The 20810-nt window shown below is 41.6% G+C and overlaps 1 protein-coding gene across 1 annotated transcript in view; it reads right to left on the minus strand.

Annotated features, from left to right (window-relative positions):
- Nucleotides 1-20810, minus strand: part of RNF217 (ring finger protein 217) — a 133872-nt gene that overhangs the window by 112338 nt on the left and 724 nt on the right. Inside the window, exon 2 of the mRNA XM_040239332.1 lies at nt 20016-20809. Coding sequence (XP_040095266.1) covers nt 20016-20809 — 794 coding nt within the window. The remainder of the gene's footprint in view (nt 1-20015; nt 20810) is intronic.

Here is a 20810-nt window from a genome sequence, read left to right on the forward strand (position 1 = left end):
ATCATAGTGTATCCTAACCATGAAAATGAACTTTTTAACATACATTTATTGGCCACTTATGTCATTAAATTTTGTATTTTTCCAATGAATAATTAGTCTTTTTAAAATTGATTTGTAAGTTTTTCTACATAATGGATATATAATGGATAATAATTCTTGAGTTGTGTATTTTAGAAAATAATTTTCCCAGGGTGTGAATTAACCTTTATCCTAATTTATAGTAACACTTTCCTCCCTCAGAGAGTCTTCATATAGATGGAATCAAACAGTAATTTTCATTCAGAGTTGTGTTTTTCAGATGCTGCCTGAAAAATCTTTTCCTATAAGGTTATAGAGACATCTGTAAATCTATTCTACTAAAGTAGACTTTAAAAATGGACTTCCCTGGTGGCTCAGATGGTAAAGCGTCTGCCTACAATGCGGAAGACCTGGGTTCGATCCTTGGGTTGGGAAGATTCCCTGGAGAAGGAAATGGCAACCCACTCCAGTACTCTTGCCTGAAAAATCCCATGGACGGAGGAGTTTGGTGCAGGCTACTGTCCATGGGGTCATAAAGAGTTGGGCACGACTGAGAGACTTCAAAATTTAAAGTAGACTTTAAATTTTATTTACACTTATAGAGCTTTAATATATCAGACTTCATTTCTTCATGTGTTGAGATAAAGAATCTTACTTAATTTTTAAGTGGAAAGCCAACCATCCTTGCACATTTACTGAAATATCTATTCTGTCCTCATTGACTCACAGGGCAATCTCATTATGTCCCAAGTTGCATATACAACTGGGTTTCATTCTAAGCTCTTTTTTCTGTTTCATGGATTTGACTTTATCTATAAAAACACCGGGACATTGGAAAAACAGCCTGGTTCCAAATAGGAAAAGGAGTACATCAAGGCTGTATATTGTTACCCTGTTTATTTAACTTTCATGCAGAGTACATCATGAGAAATGCTGCGCTGGAAGAAACACAAGCTGGAATCAAGATTGCCAGGAGAAATATCAATAACGTCAGATATGCAGATGACACCACCTTTATGGCAGAAAGTGAAGAACTAAAGAGCCTCTTGATGAAAGTAAAAGAAGAGAGTGAAAAAGTTGGCTTAAAGCTCAACATTCAGAAAACTAAGATCATGGCATCCGGTCCCATCACTTCATAGCAAATAGATGGGGAAACAGTGGAAACAGTGGCTAACTTTATTTTGGGGGCTCCAATTTCACTGTGGATGATGACTGCAGCCATGAAATTAAAAGATGCCTGCTCCTTGGAAGGAAAGTTATGACCAACCTAGATAGCATATTCAAAAGCAGAGACATTACTTTGCCAACAAAGGTCTGTCTAGTCAAGGCTATGGTTTTTCCAGTAGTCATGTTTGGATGTGAAAGTTGGACTGTGAAGAAAGCTGAGCGGCGAAGAACTGACGCTTTTGAACTGTGGTGTTGGAGAAGACTCTTGAGAGTCCCTTGGACTGCAAGGAGATCCAATCAGTCCATCCTAAAGGAGATCAGTCCTGGGTGTTCACTGGAGGGACTGATGTTGAAGCTGAAACTCCAAAGTAGTTGAAACTACTTTGGCCACCTGATGCGAAGAGCTGACTCATTTGACCCTGATGCTGGGAAAGACTGATGGCAGGAGGAGAAGGGCACAACAGAGGATGAGATGGTTGGATGGCATCACCGACACAATGGACATGGGTTTGGGTGAACTCCGGGAGTTGGTGATGGACAGGGAGGCCTGGCGTGCTGCGTTCATGGGGTCACAGAGTTGGACATGACTGAGCGACTGAACTGAACTGATAAAAACACCCCACTGTCTTAATCAACTTTTCTTTAAAATACTCCTTGTTATTTACTGGGGCAAATGTGCCCTTCCTACTTATTCAAAATTTTCTCTGTTCATCTTGGACATTTATTCTTCTACACATACTAAATAAATCTCTTGATATGCCTTAAATTTATAGACTAATTCAGGAAAACAGACATCTTTATGACATTCTATCTTCCCATTCAATGGGACATATGTCTGTCTTAATTCACTTGTTCTTTTATTTCCCTCAAGTATTAATAATTTTCTCTGTCAAGATCATGCATGTCTTCAGATTTACTTCTAGGTATCTATTTGAAGGTAATTTCTTTTTCTCACTGGTTCTGGCTGGTAAATAGTACACCAAGATTTCCATGGTCTACTCCTATATCCAGCAAAAATAATTCTCTTGTTGGTTCTAACATTTTATCTCCAGATTCTCCTGGACATTTTATGTAGGTAATCTTATTGTCTAAAAATACTGATCATTTTTAGACAATAACATTATTTTTTTCAGATTAGATATTTGTCTGTTTCATATTACACCTGCTATGACCTACACAATAAAGCTAAACAGTAACAGTGACAACAAGAATCAGTGCATTTTTCTAATTTAGTGAAAATGTTTCTAAGGTCTTACCGCTAAGCTGATATTTAGTATAAGTTTTTGATGTATCCTTATAAGCCTAAGGAACTTCTTCCTTTTCATTTTAATGAATGGCACTTAGAACCCTTCTGAAGATAATCCATGAACTATTAAGTGTACTAACTTAGGACACCCTATTTGGAAACGAGGGTTGCTGAAGTGATGATGAACAGACATTATATAGAAAGCTTGTGCTTTCCTTTAAAACAAAGTCTTTCTAAAGTGGTCCTTCCACTCTGACAGTTATATGTTTCTTCCCTTTCCTCACCAGACAATAAACCTGCAAGCCAAGGAAGGATGAATGACTTCCCTTCACAGTTCTTAAATCTTATTCAAAGAAAACAATTGAGTAATACAAACCCATTTTCATTCTGCTCATCAGAAACTAAGTAAATAACTTTCGCATACTATAATGTCATTAACTTTTGACATTTTATCTTTACAACTTTATCAATGGTCTACACAAGATGACTGGTAAACGTGTTTACATATCATATAGAAAATTTTAAAGCCTTGAGAGAGTAGGCAAGTAGGTAAAATAATTTTTAATTTTTCTTCAAGCAGAATCTACCATAACATCTTACATAAATATTAATGGATTATTAATGTCTACAAGATGGCAATGGTTACAAACTATTACGTGAAATATATAATGACACACTGTGTAATCAATACATACAAAATGCAATGCAGGAATTTTTGTGTGTGTGTGTGGTTGGGGATAGGGTTTTGACTATGGAATTTTTGAGGTATCAACCACATTTTTGCTATAGAAGTATCTATAAAGTGAGATAAATATTAAAGTTTATCATGTATCACTTTATGAACTAGCTTTCATTTTTCAATAAAATAGGTACTTCTAAGGAAAAATGTTAAAGTGCTGAGATCCAAAATTAAAACTCATTCATATTTATAGAGGAAAAACAATGAATCCACCTTGAAATGAGTTGCTCTTGACAAGAAGATTAATATAGAGAAAAAAAGAGCTAAATTCCTCACAACAAATAGAAATGGGGTATCAGACACTTAATGGATGTTCTAAACATAAAATATAAAGTCCAATGTTTCTAACTACTTAAATTTTTCTCAAATTGTTTTATAAACATTAAAGTACTCCAAGATGCTACCTGGTATCTGTGATTGTTCACACTATCTAGTTGAAAATATTTTAAACTGAGTAAACTTTCACCCAGTGGTAATTGTTATACAGCAAGATAACTAAAATCTGTCATGATACCAATGCCTAAGGTTCATATTCTTCTAAAATTTATACAACCCACACATGGGACAAATCTATTTTAAAGATAAATACTTGAGGCTTTCTCAAAAATAATTTTAAAACCACATCAATATTTTATTGCCTCCAATTGAAATAGTACTGGTTCCATGATGAATAATAGAATGTAATGAGAAGAAACACTTTAGAACTCTGAAATAAACAAAGGAAGGTTCATACAAAAGGGAGGGTTTTGCTCACTCAGCATAAAATCAGCTAAGTAAATCTCTGTTTAAGTAATTACTTTATCATGTACCTTCATTAAAAACAAAGAAAAGAACAACCAAAATCAAAATAAAACAGCCACTGCACAGTGAAGTCATGACCCCAGGGCCTCTGCCATTTAAGGTAGAGGAAATGGAACTGACACCTAATGGGAACTCTCTTACAAAAACAAGAATTAGGAGTAAGAGATGAACATGTGTAATGAGATAGGAATTCACTGAAGCAAAGGACAGCCATTCAAAACAATTCAAAACCGTTAAAGGACAAGAACTAAGTAGAATTACAAAATAATTCTAACTTCCTCTCAGCACTGAAGGTGGGCTTGCAAGACCTCTGCTATCTGTGAGGAGGAGAGGGTGGGAGTTCCTGTTTTAAAAAGTAACGTAAGCGAACTGTTGAGTATAAAGTGAGGAAAGACCAAGAACAGCGAATTGCAAAAGACTAGGTAGCAGAGGAAAGCTCAAATTCTTTGATAAACTGGTTCTGACAATCAGTAAAATAACACCAGTGGACAGGTATCCAAATCCTTTTTCAGTCAGTGGTTTCCTCCATGGTGTCTCTGGACCAAATAATTAAAAACAGACAAAAAACACATTGCAGACAAGCAAGATGTGAAAGGGGATCAAGCTGAATAGCAGTTAATCACATGTGATTTGAAAAGATAAAGATGGCAGCTGAGTTATACTGGGTTGGCCAAAAAGTTCATTGGAGTTTTCCTATAAGATCTTCTGGGAAAACCACCCGAATGAACTTTTTGGCCAAGCCAATACAACATAGACCTCTGAACATTAAAGGTTACAAAGACTGGCAGGACATCCTGCTGGACCAAAGGCGAAGAACTCCCTACACCTTTGAAAACCAAAAGCCGGGTAAGTGATGGGACAAGAGACGGAACAATTTCCAAGGTAACCCACACCACTCTCACCTCTGCCCTGGACTGCTGCAGCGGCCTCCTAATCCATTTCCCTGGTTCTCTTCTGCCACACCCCACCCTCAAACACAGTTTATTCTCCACAAGGAAGCCAGGCTCTTTTTGAAGCACTAACTGTAATTTGACAGCTCCACTCAACTTTCCGATGACTTCGTATCACAGAACAAAGTACCAGTTCCACAGAGGGGCCTCAGAGCTCTCTGCAATCTCATCCTGCTCTGTAAGCCATGACCCGGCTCCCTCTGCCCCTGCCCTTGAGACACAGGACACCTGGGGGTCTGGCAGCCAGTATGCTCTGCTCTGTACTGAGACATCTGTTCCACGGACTCCTGCTCACCATTCAGCTTCACCTCTCCACCCCTATCTGCCGTACTGCCTTTCTAAGCCCCTCTCTCTAGCCATGATCACTTTTACCCTCCCTCTTTATTTTGGGACTTCCCTGGTGGCTCAGCCGGTAAAAGCATCTGTCTGCAATGCGGGAGACTCCAGTTCAATCCCTGGGTCAGGAAGATCCCTTGGAGAAGGAAACGGCAACCCACTCCAGTACTCTTGCCTGGAAGATTCCATGGACTGAGGAGCCTGGTAGGGTACAGTCCATGGGGTCACAAAACGTCGGACACGACTGAGCAACTTCACTTTCTTTATTTTGGAGAAGGAAATAGCAACCCACTCCAGTACTCTTGTCTGGAGAATTTCGTGGACAGAGGAGTGAAAGAGGCTGCAGTCCATGGAAAAGCAAAGAGTCGGACATGACTGTGCAACTAACTTTCTTTTCTTTCCACAAATGCATTTGTGAGTGCATATGTGTGCTTGGACTTCCCAGGTGGCACAGTGGTAATAAATCCGCCTGACGATACAAGAGATGCAGGAGATGTGGGTTAAATCCCTGGGTCAGGAAGATCCCCTAGAGAAGGGAATGACCGCCAGCTCCAGGACTCTTGCCTGGAGAATTCCATGGACAGAGAAGCCTGGCGGGCTACAGTCCATGAGGTCACAGAGTCAGACACAACCAAGTGACTGAGCCTGTGCACATTCACCTGTGTGCTTGCTCACTCCATCTCACTTGAAGACACACCCCACCTCAAACTCCCTTCTCCTGTTTCCTGTGTATCAACAAATACTTTGTATAAACTAGCCAAGCTTCAACTTTTTCTACTCCCATAAACACAGCTTCTTCCTAGAACCACTTAAGTCAACAACCAGCATCACACAATGTCGTTATAAACTTTCCTTAATCTTTTGCTTGGACACCTTACTTTTCACTTTCTGAATTTCTACACTTGGTAAGAGGATGGATCATAGACTATGTCTTCTCTTCTCAAGTGATCAGCATGCTGCTAAACAAATATTCTGTGCTCAGAGAATGTTTTTAATAAGAAAGCTCTAGCTTCCCCTCGGAGAAGGCAATGGCACCCCACTCCAGCACTCTTGCCTGGAAAACCCCATGGACGGAGGAGCCTCGTGGGCTGCAGTCCATGGGGTCGGTAAGAGTCATACACGACTGAGTAACTTCACTTTCACTTTTCACTTTCGTGCTTTGGAGAAGGAAATGGCGACCCACTCCAGTGTTCTTGCCTGGAGAATCCCAGGGACGAGGGAGCCTCGTGGGCTGCCGTCTATGGGGTCACACAGAGTCAGACACGACTGAAGCGACTCAGCGGCAGCAGCAGCTTTCCCTCGCTTTTGATTGCCTTAAATCAGCTGAGTTACTAGAGAACTGACCTTCTGCAGTGTGACTACAGTAAAAGAAAGGAAAGTCTTATGCACTGGAAAAGATTTCTCTGTGTAAAAGTCTCTGTAACTCACTAGCAGTACATGTGTTTCCATTTGTTTTTCCAGAAGTGCTGATGAGATTAATAGTAATTCTTCCATCGTGTCTTCTGATCAGAAGCAGACACTTTATGACATGACCATGTGGGGTTAAGGGTAATTTATGGCCCCACCAGCCTGTGATAGGACTGCCTGCCTGACCTTTCTTTATTAGCACCCTGAACAAATCAACAGGGTTTTGGCCAACCCATCTAGATTGTAAAAAGAATCCAAAAGTTCCAGTGATTTTTTTTAACATCTGAGTCTCAATTTTATTAATTAATGATACAAAATGTCTTATCATCACTAATAGAATCATTAGTAATTGTGAAAGCAATGACTTAGAAACAGCATTCTTAATTTTAGAAATCTTTGACATTCAGTGACACTGGGTCTCCAAGATCCATGTTCAGTTTTGATACACTGTTTTAATGATGGTGTTTAACTGAAAAAGCACCGCAAAGAGACACAGAGAGACAAAAACTATACCCTGCTGCCTGTGCTTACTAAATCATTACACTTCTTTTTATGTTTCATCTACCAAGCATTCAAAGACTGCTGATGACATTCAGCTAGCGAGGTATATCTTTCCTAACTTTAGCGTCAATCAACTATTCTTAGAGCTAATCATAAAGTGCTATTTTTTAAACAAATGGGTCAGAACTCTCTGAAAGCAGCTCATTTGGATGGTTTGTAAGCAAAATTGAAAATTCTGTTTCCAAATTTCCTAAGTCTGTAGTGATTTTTGAAGAGATGAACATATCTGGACAAACAGTATTTTTCAAAAAAAAAAAAAAAAAGCAAATTCAAACTCTTGGGAAAAAAATTACTATTGTTTCAAATGTTTTCTTTTCAAGCATTCCTCTAAACTCTCCCTTTATCTTAAGACTGAAGCCCTCAGTGACTCACACTGTGACATATTAAAAACTAACAGCAGGAAAAAGGTGAACCCAAGGGACTTAGGTTGACTCCAACTAAACCCGAGATACGTGAATTCATCTGAAAATGACTAAACTTAGATTTTTATAAATCAAAATGAGCAAAATCTTCTTGTAACACACAAACTTGAGACCTACACACACACACACACACACACACACACACACACACAGTCTTAGCAGAAAACACCAGAACATGGGACACACATAATATTTCTTTTATTTTCAGGAGCCCATTATTTTCAAAGTGTTTCTTTCACAATCTTGAGGAAAAATGGTAACATAAGGGGAAAAACAACACTGAAGTTAATGGTGCTGCTGCTGCTGCTGCTGCTAAGTCGCTTCACTCGTGTCCGACTCTGTGCGACCCCAGAGATGGCAGCCCACCAGGCTCCCCCGTCCCTGGGATTCTCCAGGCAAGAACACTGGAGTGGGGTGCCATTTCCTTCTCCAATGCATGAAAGTGAAAAGTGAAAGAGAAGTCGCTCAGTCGTGTCCGACTCTTGGCAACCCCATGAACTGCAGCCTACCAGGCTCTTCCATCCATGGGATTTTCCAGGCAAGAGTACTGGAGTGGGGTGCCACTGCCTTCTCCGAACAAAACGCTAGGGAAACACTATAACCAAGTGTTTTATTTTACCTGCTGTTTAAAATTAAGCTGGTTAAGCAACCAGAGGGAAAAGCCCTGGTGATTTAACTGGCCACTTACGTCTCAGAGCTGCAGGAATGCTGATTATGGCCAATAACTGAGTGAGGAAATCAGGCAAGAATCAACACCACAAAAGGGGAAGTAATTTGCTAGGTAGCCTATAATTAGCCTCTGAATCTTACAGTAGAGAATACCATTGAGGCAAACAGCTCTGGAAGATTTAAAAAGGGATTAGTCATTCACATGAATGAATAAGTGCAGAATTTAGTTACCTGAGCTGGGGAAAAAGGCACATCATGAAAGCAATACACCTCCTCCTCTTCAGGGGGCACAGATCCTCAACCAGGAGATTTCTGAGCACAACACACTTGCTTCTGCAAATGTAAGGGCCACCTATGTGAGAGGACACTAGCCGAATGATAGACTCAGCCAAACTAGAATATCATAACAATAAAAACCCAACAGTGAGCCAATTTAACAAACATTAACTAGGGTGGTTAATTCTCAGCTATCAGTAAATACAACAATTTCTGTACAGAATATCCCTGCACCACAAAAACTATCCGTTACATCAATACTTTTTACTCAGCAAGGTATTCAACTTTTTCAAATGATATTTTAATCACTGCTGCTGCTCTAAGTTGCTTTAGTCGTGTCCGACTCTGTGCAACCCCATGGACGGCAGCCCACCAGGCTCCCCCGTCCCTGGGATTCTCCAGGCAAGAACACTGGAGTGGGTTGCCATTTCCTTCTCCAAAGCACGAAAGTGAAAAGTGAAAGTGAAGTCGCTCAGTCCTGTCCGACTCTTAAAGCTAAAATTTTGATACGATAGAGGTTACAATATGTAGATAAGTGGTCTTAATAATCATTCATTATTAATTAACATATTATATTATGATAATTAACATAAGTGGTATTAATCAGATATAATCAGAAGTTGACCCTGATCTCAAGATATTCAGTTACAATGAAACTACCTAAAATACTTCAGCTTAAAAGGGAACAACTTCTGGACTTCCTTGGTGGACAGTGGATAGGAATTTGCCTGCCAATGCAGGGGACATGGGTTTGATCGGGTCCTGGGGGATTCCACATGCCATGAAGCAACTAAGCCCTTGTACTTCAACTACTGAAGGCCGTGTGTCCTAGAGCCTGTGGTCTGCAACAAGAGAAGCCACCACAATGGGAAGACTGAGCAGCACAGCCAGAGAGTAGCCCCTGCTCTCTGCAGCTAGAAAGCCAAGCGCACTGCCACTAAGATCCAGCCTAGCCAAACAAATAATTAAAAATAAATATTAATAAAAGGGAACAACTTGCATATAAGCTTTGCTTAAAGCTTTATTATTAAATTATTCAAAGATAAAGCACAGAACTCCCACAATACCAAAGTACATTAATCAATATAACTATATAAATGTGTTAGCCGCTCAGGCGTGTCCGACTCTTTGCAACCCCATGGACTGTAGCCCGCCAGGCTTCTCCATCCGTGGGAGTCTCCAAATACTGGAGTGGGTTGCCATGCCCTTCTCCCAATGATATGAATAGGAAATATGTAATTAAATAACTGATACGACATGAAACTTTAAATAAAGACAAGTTAAAATTCAGGCTCAAAAGCTTTACTACCTAAATTCACAACATTCCTGATTTTTGTTTGAAGTAGTGTGGTGGTTTAAAAATATGGCCCCAAATTCTTTTACATATTCACTAAAAATGAAGGGTTGGGTCTAAGTGTCTTTCTACTGAAAGTAAAAAAGTGAAAGTGTTAGTAACTCAGTCATGTCCAACTCTTTGTGACCCCATAGACTGTAGCCTGCCAGGCTCCTCTGTCCACAGGATTCTCCAGACAACCCATACTGGAGTGGGCTGCCATTTCCTCCTCCAGGGGATCCTCCCCATCCAGGGATGGAACCCGGGTCTCCTGCATTGCAGGCAGATTCTTCACTGTCTGAGCCACCAGGGACGCCCAAGTGACGCTGAATGACTTCCCAAGTTAAGACAGCTTCCACGTGGCTTCCTGGAGACTCTGGCCCTGGGGAGGCCAGCCTCCATGTCAGAAGCCCACTGCCTTGAGACTACAGTGCTATCAAGGCTACATGCCGGCATTGCTGTCAACAGCCACAGCCAAGCATACTGTCACCAGCTAGCATCAGCTGCCAACCAAGCAAGAGAGCTGACATCTGACCACCAAGGCAGCAGAAGCCCCAAGTGTGAACTACCAGCTGAGCCCTTCCCAAATTCCTGACCTACATGCCATGATCAAAATAAAACGGCTGTTCCTAAGTGCCCAGGTTCTGGAGGAATCTGTTAAGCAGAAGACAGAATAGGTTTCATAATTAAAGAAGCGTCTCAGTGATAAACTGGTTGCCAAGATAAAAACTCAGGTCATAGCATTCCATTGCATTAAAAAGGTAAATTTACTCTGGAATAAAATATCAAAAATTCAGGTTCAAAATCTACCTTAATTTTCCTACCAACCTGAACATAGTATAATTTACTCTCAATCATTCATTCAGTCTTTTAACAAACATTTGTTCAGCACCAAATGTTGGTGCTGAACTGGGCTCTGTGCTTACTGCTAGTTATAAAAGCAGCTCAAATAATATGGGGAGGGAGAGAGAATTAATCAAATATCAAATCATCTCACAAACATATAATTACAAAAGGGGATTTAAAAAATGACTGCAGGATACAAAGGACTCTAAAAGCATAAACGGTAAGACGGACTCAGTCTGGAGACCAAGGCAGGCTGAGATCTGAAGGATGAGGAGAAATTAACAAAGGGAAGGATCCATGCCTGGAAAGTACTGGAGCTGGAGGGATGGAGAAGAGACTGAAGCAGCAGGGACCAAACCTCATAAGCCAGAATCTTTTCATTACAGCAATGGGAAAGGGTTTGTAGGATTTTAAGCAAGGTAATGAAATGTTGAGATTTTCCTGTTAAAAACCATCTTGGCTATCTATCCCAATACTCTGTATGTTGACAACTAGCCTCAATGTATTAGTTATTTATAATCTAACTACATAAATCCACTATACAAATACTCATTTCATGTGGACAGTATGCCAAGAGCTAAGAAATCAATCAGAAAAAAAAATGAATAAGGTCTCTACATGCATCAAGCTTTATAGTCTAATGGGAGCATGGAGCAGGAAACAGGCAATTTAAATACAGTGAAATATAAGAATCTTACAGTGAGTCAAAGGGTTGTCAAAGACCATAGGAAGGATGCTTAATCCAGATAAGAGGGGGTCAAGAAGAATTCGCAAAAGAAGAAATGTCTAAGTTGAGACTAGAATGAATCAGTGTGAAAGAGGCAGAGATGGGGATTAAGGGGAAAAAGTAGATCCCGCTAACAGAGAATCACATGTCACTAAACTAAAGATTCATGATTCAGAGAGTCATAGAGTACTCAGTGAACAAAAAGAAGTTTAATACGGCTACAGGGATAGATGGGGGTGGGGTTGAGGGGGGTTGATGAGAAACAAGAGTGGTTAACAGGAGTTAGCTCACCCAGGCACATGTAAACCATGTTCAGAGTCTATCGTAAAGGCAAGAAGCAGACTGAAAGGTAAAGAAGGGGAAATGCCAAGACCAGTCTTGTATCCTACAAGACAACTTTGGTGGCAGTGTGAAGAAGAGACTGGAAGTGACCAAGATTGGAACACTTGGACAAAGGAGGAAGCTGTGCTTGGAATCCAGGAGAGAAATGGTAGAGGCCTGAGCAAGGGAAATGCCGAGAAGACTACAGAAATAATTTTAGGAGACAGGACTCAAAGTGATTAATGACTGGTGATTAATGAGATGTGAGAGGTGAGGGAGGAAAAGAACTCGAAGATGACGCCCAAGCTTCTGGCCTGGGTATAACTGATGGAAACACAGAACCCCAAAGGAAGAGCAAAGCTTTATTTTTTTTTTTTTTTAAGAGCAAAGCTTTAGGGAAGGGGGAAGGAAGAGGAGGAGAGGGAGGTGAGTTCTGAGAGGTTTAAGGTGGCTGTGGATGGAACATACAGGCGGAAATGTCAAAGACAGAGGCAGCCATGTGGTACTGAAAGTGAGAAAAAGTCATCTGGGCTAGAAGCAAAGATTTGGAAGTCAAGAGCATATAGGTGTTACCTGAAACCATGGGAGTGAAATACATGGTCCCACTACTAATACACAACGTGAGGAGTTGTTGTTCAGACACTAGGTTGTGTCTGACTCTTTGCAATCCCAAGGACTACAGTAAGCTAGGTTCCTCTGTACTCCACCCCCATCTCTTGGAGTTTGCAAAAATTTGTGTCCATCGAGTCAGTGATGCTATCTAATCATCTCATCCTCTGCTGCCCCCTTCTCTTTTTGACTTCAATGTGAGGAGAGAGAGGGTTTAATATATGACCATGCAGATATCAACATTAAGAGATGGTAACATAAGAAAAAGTTCAAATGGAAACAAAAGGCATGGTCAAGAGTTAGGAAGAAAACAGGAGAGTGTGCTGCCATTAAAACTTAATAGTAAGTTAAATCATAGCTCTTCTCAACTCAATTCCTCTTGGTTTTCTTACATGAAGATGAAGCTGACCTTGGCTGAAATCTTTCTCTGGATCTAAATTTGGGCAAGAGACTTCCACTTCCTCAAAACATGTAATTAAGTTTCTTCTTGGACTGCAAGCCTTGTGACTTTGTACAATACAGATATAAACTTTAAAGAAAAATCAACATATTTAACTTATAAATAAGATAATAAATGCAAAGACTATTAAAAGATCCTTGGGTTTTAGAGCCAAATGGAACTGAAATCCCACCATTGCCATTTCCTAGCTATGTGATTTAGGACAAGTTCTTTAACCTTGCTAACCTTGAGTTTCCTCATGGAACATTCTACTACCTTTAGTACAGAAATTGAGCTGTTCCTGTTTTCTTGAACCCATTATAATCAGAGAGTCAACTCCACCAGTGCCAATGAAAACAGCACTACTCACACTTACAAATAATCTCCTTGTTGGGAAATCCAATGGTCAATTTAAACCCTTATCCTGCTGAAACTATCAGAAACATTAGACAAAAATGATTTTTCCTTCCTTTGTAAAACATCATCTTTGTTTGGCTTCTGGTTAAGCACTCTACCTTGGTTTTCCTTCTTGCCCTCTCCCTTTCAGACCCCTTCCTTTTCCTTCATAGGTCCCAGGCTCTCTATCTGCAAGCCCTGGCATGTCCAGACCCAGTCCTCAATCCTCCTCTGGTCTCATGGCTTTAAACGTCTTCTCTATATCAGAAAGATTCAAATTTACATCTCCTATTAAGGTCTCTTTGCTGAATGCCACACGCCAACTGCCACTCTTTTATGAATGTCTAAACAACCTTTTTTGAACTTTGCATAAACTCCTGATTCTCCTTAAAATAAGTTCTCCTACAGTATTCCTCACCTTGTTAAATGGCAAACCCATTCTTCTAACTGCTTGGGTTCAAAACCTGAGTCATTCTGGACTCTTTTCCTCTTATCCCACACCAAGTCATCAGCACATTCCATCAGCTCTACTATCACAATACATTCAAAATTCCACCAGTTCAAACCGTATCTACCTCTAATCACCCTAGTCTGAACTGTCACATCCCTTCTCTGGCTTATTGCCAAATTCTTCTAACTGATCACTTCCATTCTTTTTGTTCCCCAAGTTTTTTTTTTTTTTTAATGGCTTTTATTTGGCTAGGTTGCATGTGGAATCTTCGTTCCCTGACTAGGATTCGAACCTGTGCCCCCTGCGCTGGAAGCCCAGAGTCTTAACCACTGGGCAGCCAGGGAAGTCCTTTTACTTCCACTCTTGACTCCCTTGATATATTCTCCACAGAGAGCCAGAATCCTCTGTCTTAAAGGTAAAGTCACATCTGATTAACCCCAAAACCAGCTTTCCAGCTCATTCGGAGGAATTGCAAGTTCTCTGTGACCGTAAAGCCCTTTCTATCAGCTCTTCCCACTTCTCCTTCTGGTTTCTTCTTAGTGCTTCCCACCTCATTCCATATGCTTCACCCATATGAATCTCTCTGTCATTCCTGGAACCCCCCACCAAGCATGCTCCTGTCCCTGGAACTTTATACTTACTCTTTCCTCAGATATTCTCTTGATTTGCTCTCTCACTGCCATCATGAAGATCTCTGCTCAAAAGTCACCACGTAAAACAAACCCTCCCTGACAATTCCTAAAAACACTATAAATACATAAAGAAAACCTCCTTCCCAATATTTATCACCCTTCCCTTGTTTTTCTTTCTTTATAGTATACTAAATAATATCTAGCATACTAAATAATTTACTTATTATCAATCTCCCCCCAGCCTAATAAATAAACTCCGTAGAGTAAGGGGTTTTATCTGTTTCACTTCTCTGTGTTTCCAACACCAACAACAGTATGTAATAAGTATTTAATATGCAAGGGAATTAAAATTAAATAATAAAATATACTAAATGGAAACATAATAACATATTAACAGAAACTGAAATACAATAAATGTAAAAAAATGCTTCAAATATAGGTGTTCAATTAATGGTTGTTGTTATTTATAGAAACTTCAAAGCTCAAGTGTAATTACCCAAAACTGATGGGGCAAATAGTAGTGATCACTTTGAAAGAGAATGTTCTTCTAGGAATTATTGTCCTGAAGATACTGAATTTTTAAGACAGAACTTGATTTGGGAAGGTTCAATGAGTTTATCACATAAAACTCTGCTGACAAAGTGAAGTTGAACAAAGAAACAATTCTTTGAAAATGTCATAACTTTAAAGATTGGCCATATTTTTATGAATGATCCAAACACATAGCAAAATGTTTTCTTTTGAGTATTTTTTTTTTGCAAAAGCGCAAAAGCAATAAAAATGTTGAAAGAAGCAAAGCATTAACTAATATTCTATTTACAACAATTACAAAGAGCTCTAAGAAATGTTCATTAAGAAAATTTAATTATAGTAATAACTTATTACAATACTGTTTCTTATTACTTTGAAATAAACATAAGAGGAGGAATAGTAATATGTTTACTAAAAGGTTAGCTGGTGTTCCAGAACTGGCTTAATAAAATCCTCCCAGAAAGGAAAGAGAAGAGGAGAGGCACACTTGTCTGAGAACTTAAAGAAAAGCTTATTTATGCCACCAGATAAAGCTTTGAGGAAAGCAAGGCTCTAAGCCAGCTCCTTGCGGGCGTTTAATACATTTAAAAAGTCTCTCAAGGTCCCTGACATAGAGGTAGCCAATAAATGTCTGTTATATGTGTAAATGGTACATTAACAAATGAAAACGTCAATTATAAGAAATTATGGCTCAGGTATCTATCCACATCACAAAGCTGGGAGCTCAAGTCTAATGTTCTTTTTGTGTCTCTCACCTGAGTAAGAAACAGCCTTCACCTATAAAAAGCTGAGCTCTACTCTAGGAGGAAAAAAGAAAAATCACCACTCTAAAGGTGACACCCGAGGGAAGTAGTACTAGTCAAGTTATTTGAGACCCGTAGGCAGTGCAGAGTTTCCCAGCGGAGCGCTGTCATCTCTAGACGCTGGAGGACGCGGGAAGGCAGACACCCAGACACCATCTGCACCAGGTCCCGAGGACCCAGCGAACAGCCCCGGACAGGGCACTGGCTCCTCGGCAGTACTCAAGTGCTACTTAAAATCAAATTGTGAAAAGTAAGAGGACAAAGAAAGAAATTATTAAGGGGAAATGAAGAAATTATTAAAAGAGATAGCATTAAAGAATCAGAAGAGGAAAAGAAGTGCATGAGTCAGGAAGGTGTGAAAGCCAATGTTAACCACAGCTCCAAAATACACACCACGCACAGACACTGTACACAGAAGAACGAGTTGACATATGCCGGAATCCTCACTTTTTAAATTTGCAGAGTGATTTAATGGAGTTCAGTCTCTTTTATTCTTCACATTCTCAAGACTACCCGAATCATAGCTGGTGTGAGAGGATCCGTAAATTCACCTGTGTGAAGGCGGCTGCTGGCAAACTCCATCTTGAACAGGCCAGTTTCTAAAAGTATACAGGTTGTTTTCAGGTTTAAAGGGAAAAAGCAGGCTACACTTTTACCCATAAAGGTCTGGATGACTCAGAGTTTAATAAAAGGATCTAGAAGCTTTCACCCCTAGGTCACCGGTTCTAGGATGACTATAGTAGACAGTCATTTCAGGACATTATCATCTAGCAGCTGTTTTGTTCACAAAGTGCCGAAGAAATGTGTTGCTTGTCTCTATTAATACTCATTTGACAGGTGTATGCATTCCAATTCATATGCATGTGCCATCACAAGCACTTTGAAGCAGAGTGATGAAAGTCACAACAGCTGTTACCTTTAGAAAGCCCTTAGCATGTCCAATTCTCTCTTTTCTTTATATAAAGTGCTAAATATTAGTATTTCACATCCTACCAGATTTTATCGTTTCAAATCAAAATCATAAAGGAAAGATACCTGAGGAGAATTTTTGAAATGGATGAGGTTATCATTCCATGAAACGAGGAAAGTAACAACCCTTTCTCCTAGGAAAATGGGGTAAAGGCCAAAGCAGCTGAGAAGGTCAGTTCTCAGAACGGCTCTGTGCCCTGAAGAAGACCGCAGACATCCCTGGCATTGCATGCTCTAAGCCACGGTCATATGTGTGCACACAGGCCTTTGGAAATGGACTTCTGAAGTTTATACACCAAAGATTTATGTACTCGTGCAACACAAGCCAGGTAAACTCCCAGTCTGTGTCATGGTGCTCTAGTGTCTCTAGGTCGACCCCTATGTATGTGTGCCAAAGATTATAATGTACCAGTTCAATCCTTCATCACAGCAACTGATACCTGTCGGCCAGTAAAGTCATTCCACTAAGGAGGATCCTGCGTAGTTCCCAGGCTCAGTGATAACTGAAGAATTCTTATCACTGAAGAAAAACTAGTTTTCGTTTTTCAAATCACTGTTTTGAAAAACTAAAACTATTATTTTTAAACCACAATATAGAGGAATTTGGGCTTCCCAAGTGATGCTAGTGGTAAACAACCCACCTGCCAATGCAGGAGACATAAGAGACGCTGGTTGAACCCCTGGGTCCGGAAGATCCCCTGGAGGAAGGCATGACAACCCATTCCAATATTCTTGCCTGGAGAATCCCAGGGATAGAGGACTCTTTGACTTAAAAGATTGAGCATGCACGCATGCACATAGAGGTATTTGGGTTTCCCAAGTGGCTCAGGGGTAAAGAATCCATCTGCCAGCACAGGAGACAAAGGCAACATGGGTTCAATCCTTGGGTTGGGAAGATCCCCTGGAGAGGGCATGGCAACCCACTCCAGTATCCTTGCTTGAAGAATCCCAGGGGCAGAGGACTCTGGCAGGCTACAGTCCATGAGGTTGCAAAGAGTCGGACACAACTGATGAACTGAGCATGCATAGAGATATTTAAGTCACCACCTAATCTCCTACGTGTACACTGAAATAATGAAGACACCTACCCACTGGCCTTCGCCACATATTCAGTTCATGGCACTAATGGAAATAAGACTTACCATCTAAAAATTTGCATTCCTGTCTTCCAACTTTGTACCTTCTTCTAAAGAACTTATCAGCTCCTTTTAGAAGAATATTATTTAACCAGGCAATATTCCAACTCATATTTAGTATGCATTTTTAATGACTGCATAAAATGCTTAATAGGGACTCTATTTTATTTTCTTAAATGATATTAACTAATCCACTAAGTATTTGGCACAAATCCAAAAGATGATGACAAAAGTCACTATTAACTTTGTATTTCAAATATATCATTTAAAAAGCCTTAACACGCCTGCAAGTTCAAGCTTGACAGATTTACTACTGTCAAAACCAAGAAACCTTAGAAAATAAGAAAGAGGGCACTCTTTATGCCCTTTTGATCTGGTTCAGTAAGGCAACAAAACAACTCTGCAGTTTTTGTTTTGCTTAGAATTGATGTGTCATTAGAGAGCGTGGTCTGTAATTCCATTTCATTGATGAGGAAATTAAGACACAGAAGGGTTAAATGACATGGAAACAAGAGTCTTTGCGTAGAAGGGACCTTAGAATTAACATAGATCTGATTTTGGAGGCAAAAAAAATTTTGCTTTCAGGAAACGGAAATGCTTAAGGAAATCAAAGTGCAAAGCAGAGTACCCCAACTTCTAATGACCACCTCCCCTGAACCTCTAAACCCACACTGTATTTATATTCAGTGCTTAGGAGCTACATGGTACTGTCACTCGTTCACACCTCATCATATGCTACCTTGTATTGTTCATGCGTACACATCTTGTATACACACAAGGGAGCTTCCCTGGAGTAGAGCCCATAGTTTGGGAATGTCTGAATCCCACCACAGGGCTTTGCCCATGGCTATCTGCTTGACTGACAGTGACATCCTAGAAACGGCTACAGTGAGAAGAAGGCTTTCCTCCTGTTTGAAGTATCTGTTTGCAGATAAAGCACGAAAGAGACATCACAGTCTCTCACAGGCGCTTGGATAATCTCAACCATCTTGGCCAAGTCACTGCTTGTGTAACATTCCATTCTGTCTAAATTCCCCTTTGCGTTTTCCATTGGGCAGGGTACACACTTTCAGTCTAGACACAAGCACAGATTAGCCACAATACACAGAGGAACTGCACGGTGTGAAATCCTGTTTAGTTCCCTTCGGCCAAAGTTATTAAACACTGTTACGAGGAAGGATACCAACATGAATCTACCAGACACAGGGGCTCTAAGAAAGACACTGTCTAGTCACACAAACAGACATACGGACAACTTCAGTGCATGCAAGACACGCAGAAGTGTTTCAAACTATATAAGCTGTGGCCTGGAGGGTGAGGGAAGGCTTCACAGAGAAGTTGGCACCTGAACAGCCCAGGGTTTTGAAAGATGAATAGGCCCAGGACAATCAGACATGGGGTCAAAGGGCATTCCGGATTGTGCAAAACACTGGCAGAAATCTAACAGTCTGAAAACTGCTAGAAGGACGCATTCACCACCAGGGAAGGAAAGCGGGTCAGCTGCACTCTTCAACTTTCCAAGAAAAAAAAAAAAAAGCTTTCAAATAAGCAACTGAGGAGGAAAGTTTCACCAGTGCTTGTTTTGTTAAGCCTCTTAGCCTTGCTTTACTTTGTTTTGCCTTTTCTGTTTTGCTCCCTCTTAAAGAAATAAAGCATTCTGCCGAGTTAAAACTTCAGTGAGAAAAAGTACTTCAACTTTACTGTGGAAAAGGAAACTGGAAAGGGACCCAGGGGCAAGGAATACATAATTAATAACACTTTTCTCTGGATTATCTGAAAGTAGCAAAATTTCAAATTCAGGAATCACGCATTGCAACCCTTCTCTCCACTAACTCAATACGTATTTATTTTATGCCCACTATTTGTCAGTTTCTGGAATACCAGGCCTCTGAAGCACGCTCAACTGCCCTCCTCTTTGAGCAAGCTCCTTGCTCGCAATCTAATAAAATAAATAGAAGAGGGCAATGCATTCATACCCTGTTCCTTCTATGGCGGCCAATCAAAGCCCAAAGCTCACCCAGAGTTAAATTCCAGTCGAGCTAACCCACGAAGACAAACACACTTAAATATTCTAAGGGCAACAACCGAGATGTAAGACACTGATAGACGTCCTTGGTAAAGGTGCTCATCACCTCTTCCGGTGAGCAGGCAGCTGGCGAGCGGGATTTCCTGGCCACGGATTTGGAAAGCTGAATGGGGAACAGAGGAGGGTCGGAGGGGCTGAGGTTACCTGGGAGCTCAGGTAGACTCTGAGGCACTCCTCGCACACGGCCTTCTTGCAGCAGGGCAGGGGCTTGATGGGCTTGTCTTCCAGGCACACCCGGCACATGAGCACCATGAGGGGCGCATAGGGATCCCCGACCCCACCCAGGTCGGAGTAGGGTGGGGCTCCCAGCAGGCTGGGCACGGAGAACGGCTCCGGCGCCAGGTAGAACTCCAGCTCGATACTGCCGCCGTCGGGGGACAAGGGGTCCGCTGGGAGCGACAGCTGGGGGCTGGGGAAGGAGGAGGGGGTGCTAGGAGGGTTGGTCACCGGCGGAGCCCGAGGTGGCGACGCGGGCAGCGAGAGCCGCTCCGCCGAGGGGACCTCGGACAGGTCGTTCTCCACGCAGAACACGGAGCAGAACACTTGTCTCTTGGCCGGGGGCGGGCGCCGCGGGCCCAGCACGTCCAAGACCAGTCCGTCCGGGGCCCCGACGCGGACACGGGTCGGGGGCTCAAGCTCCTCGCCGGGGGGCGCCTCCTGCTGTTCATCCCCGCTCTCGTTTCGCTCCCCCGTTTCCTCCTCCTCCTCGGCCAGCTGCTTTTGCAAAGCCTGGGGGTTGAGGGGCCCGGGGAGGGCCAGTCCCGCGGGCTGCCCGGGTGCCCGGCTCTTGCTCCAGCTCGGGGACCCCCGGCTCCCCGCGTGCTCTGGGGCTCCGGCGTCCACGCAGCCGGAGTCGCTTCCGCAGCCGCCGCCGCTCGGCTCGGCGGAGGCGGCGCGCGGCCCGGGCGCCCCGGCGCTGTGCCCCGGCGGCCTCGGGGG

The sequence above is a fragment of the Oryx dammah genome, unplaced genomic scaffold, assembly GCF_014754425.2.
Source record: "Oryx dammah isolate SB20612 unplaced genomic scaffold, SCBI_Odam_1.1 HiC_scaffold_4, whole genome shotgun sequence".
Taxonomy (NCBI): Eukaryota; Metazoa; Chordata; class Mammalia; order Artiodactyla; family Bovidae; genus Oryx; species Oryx dammah.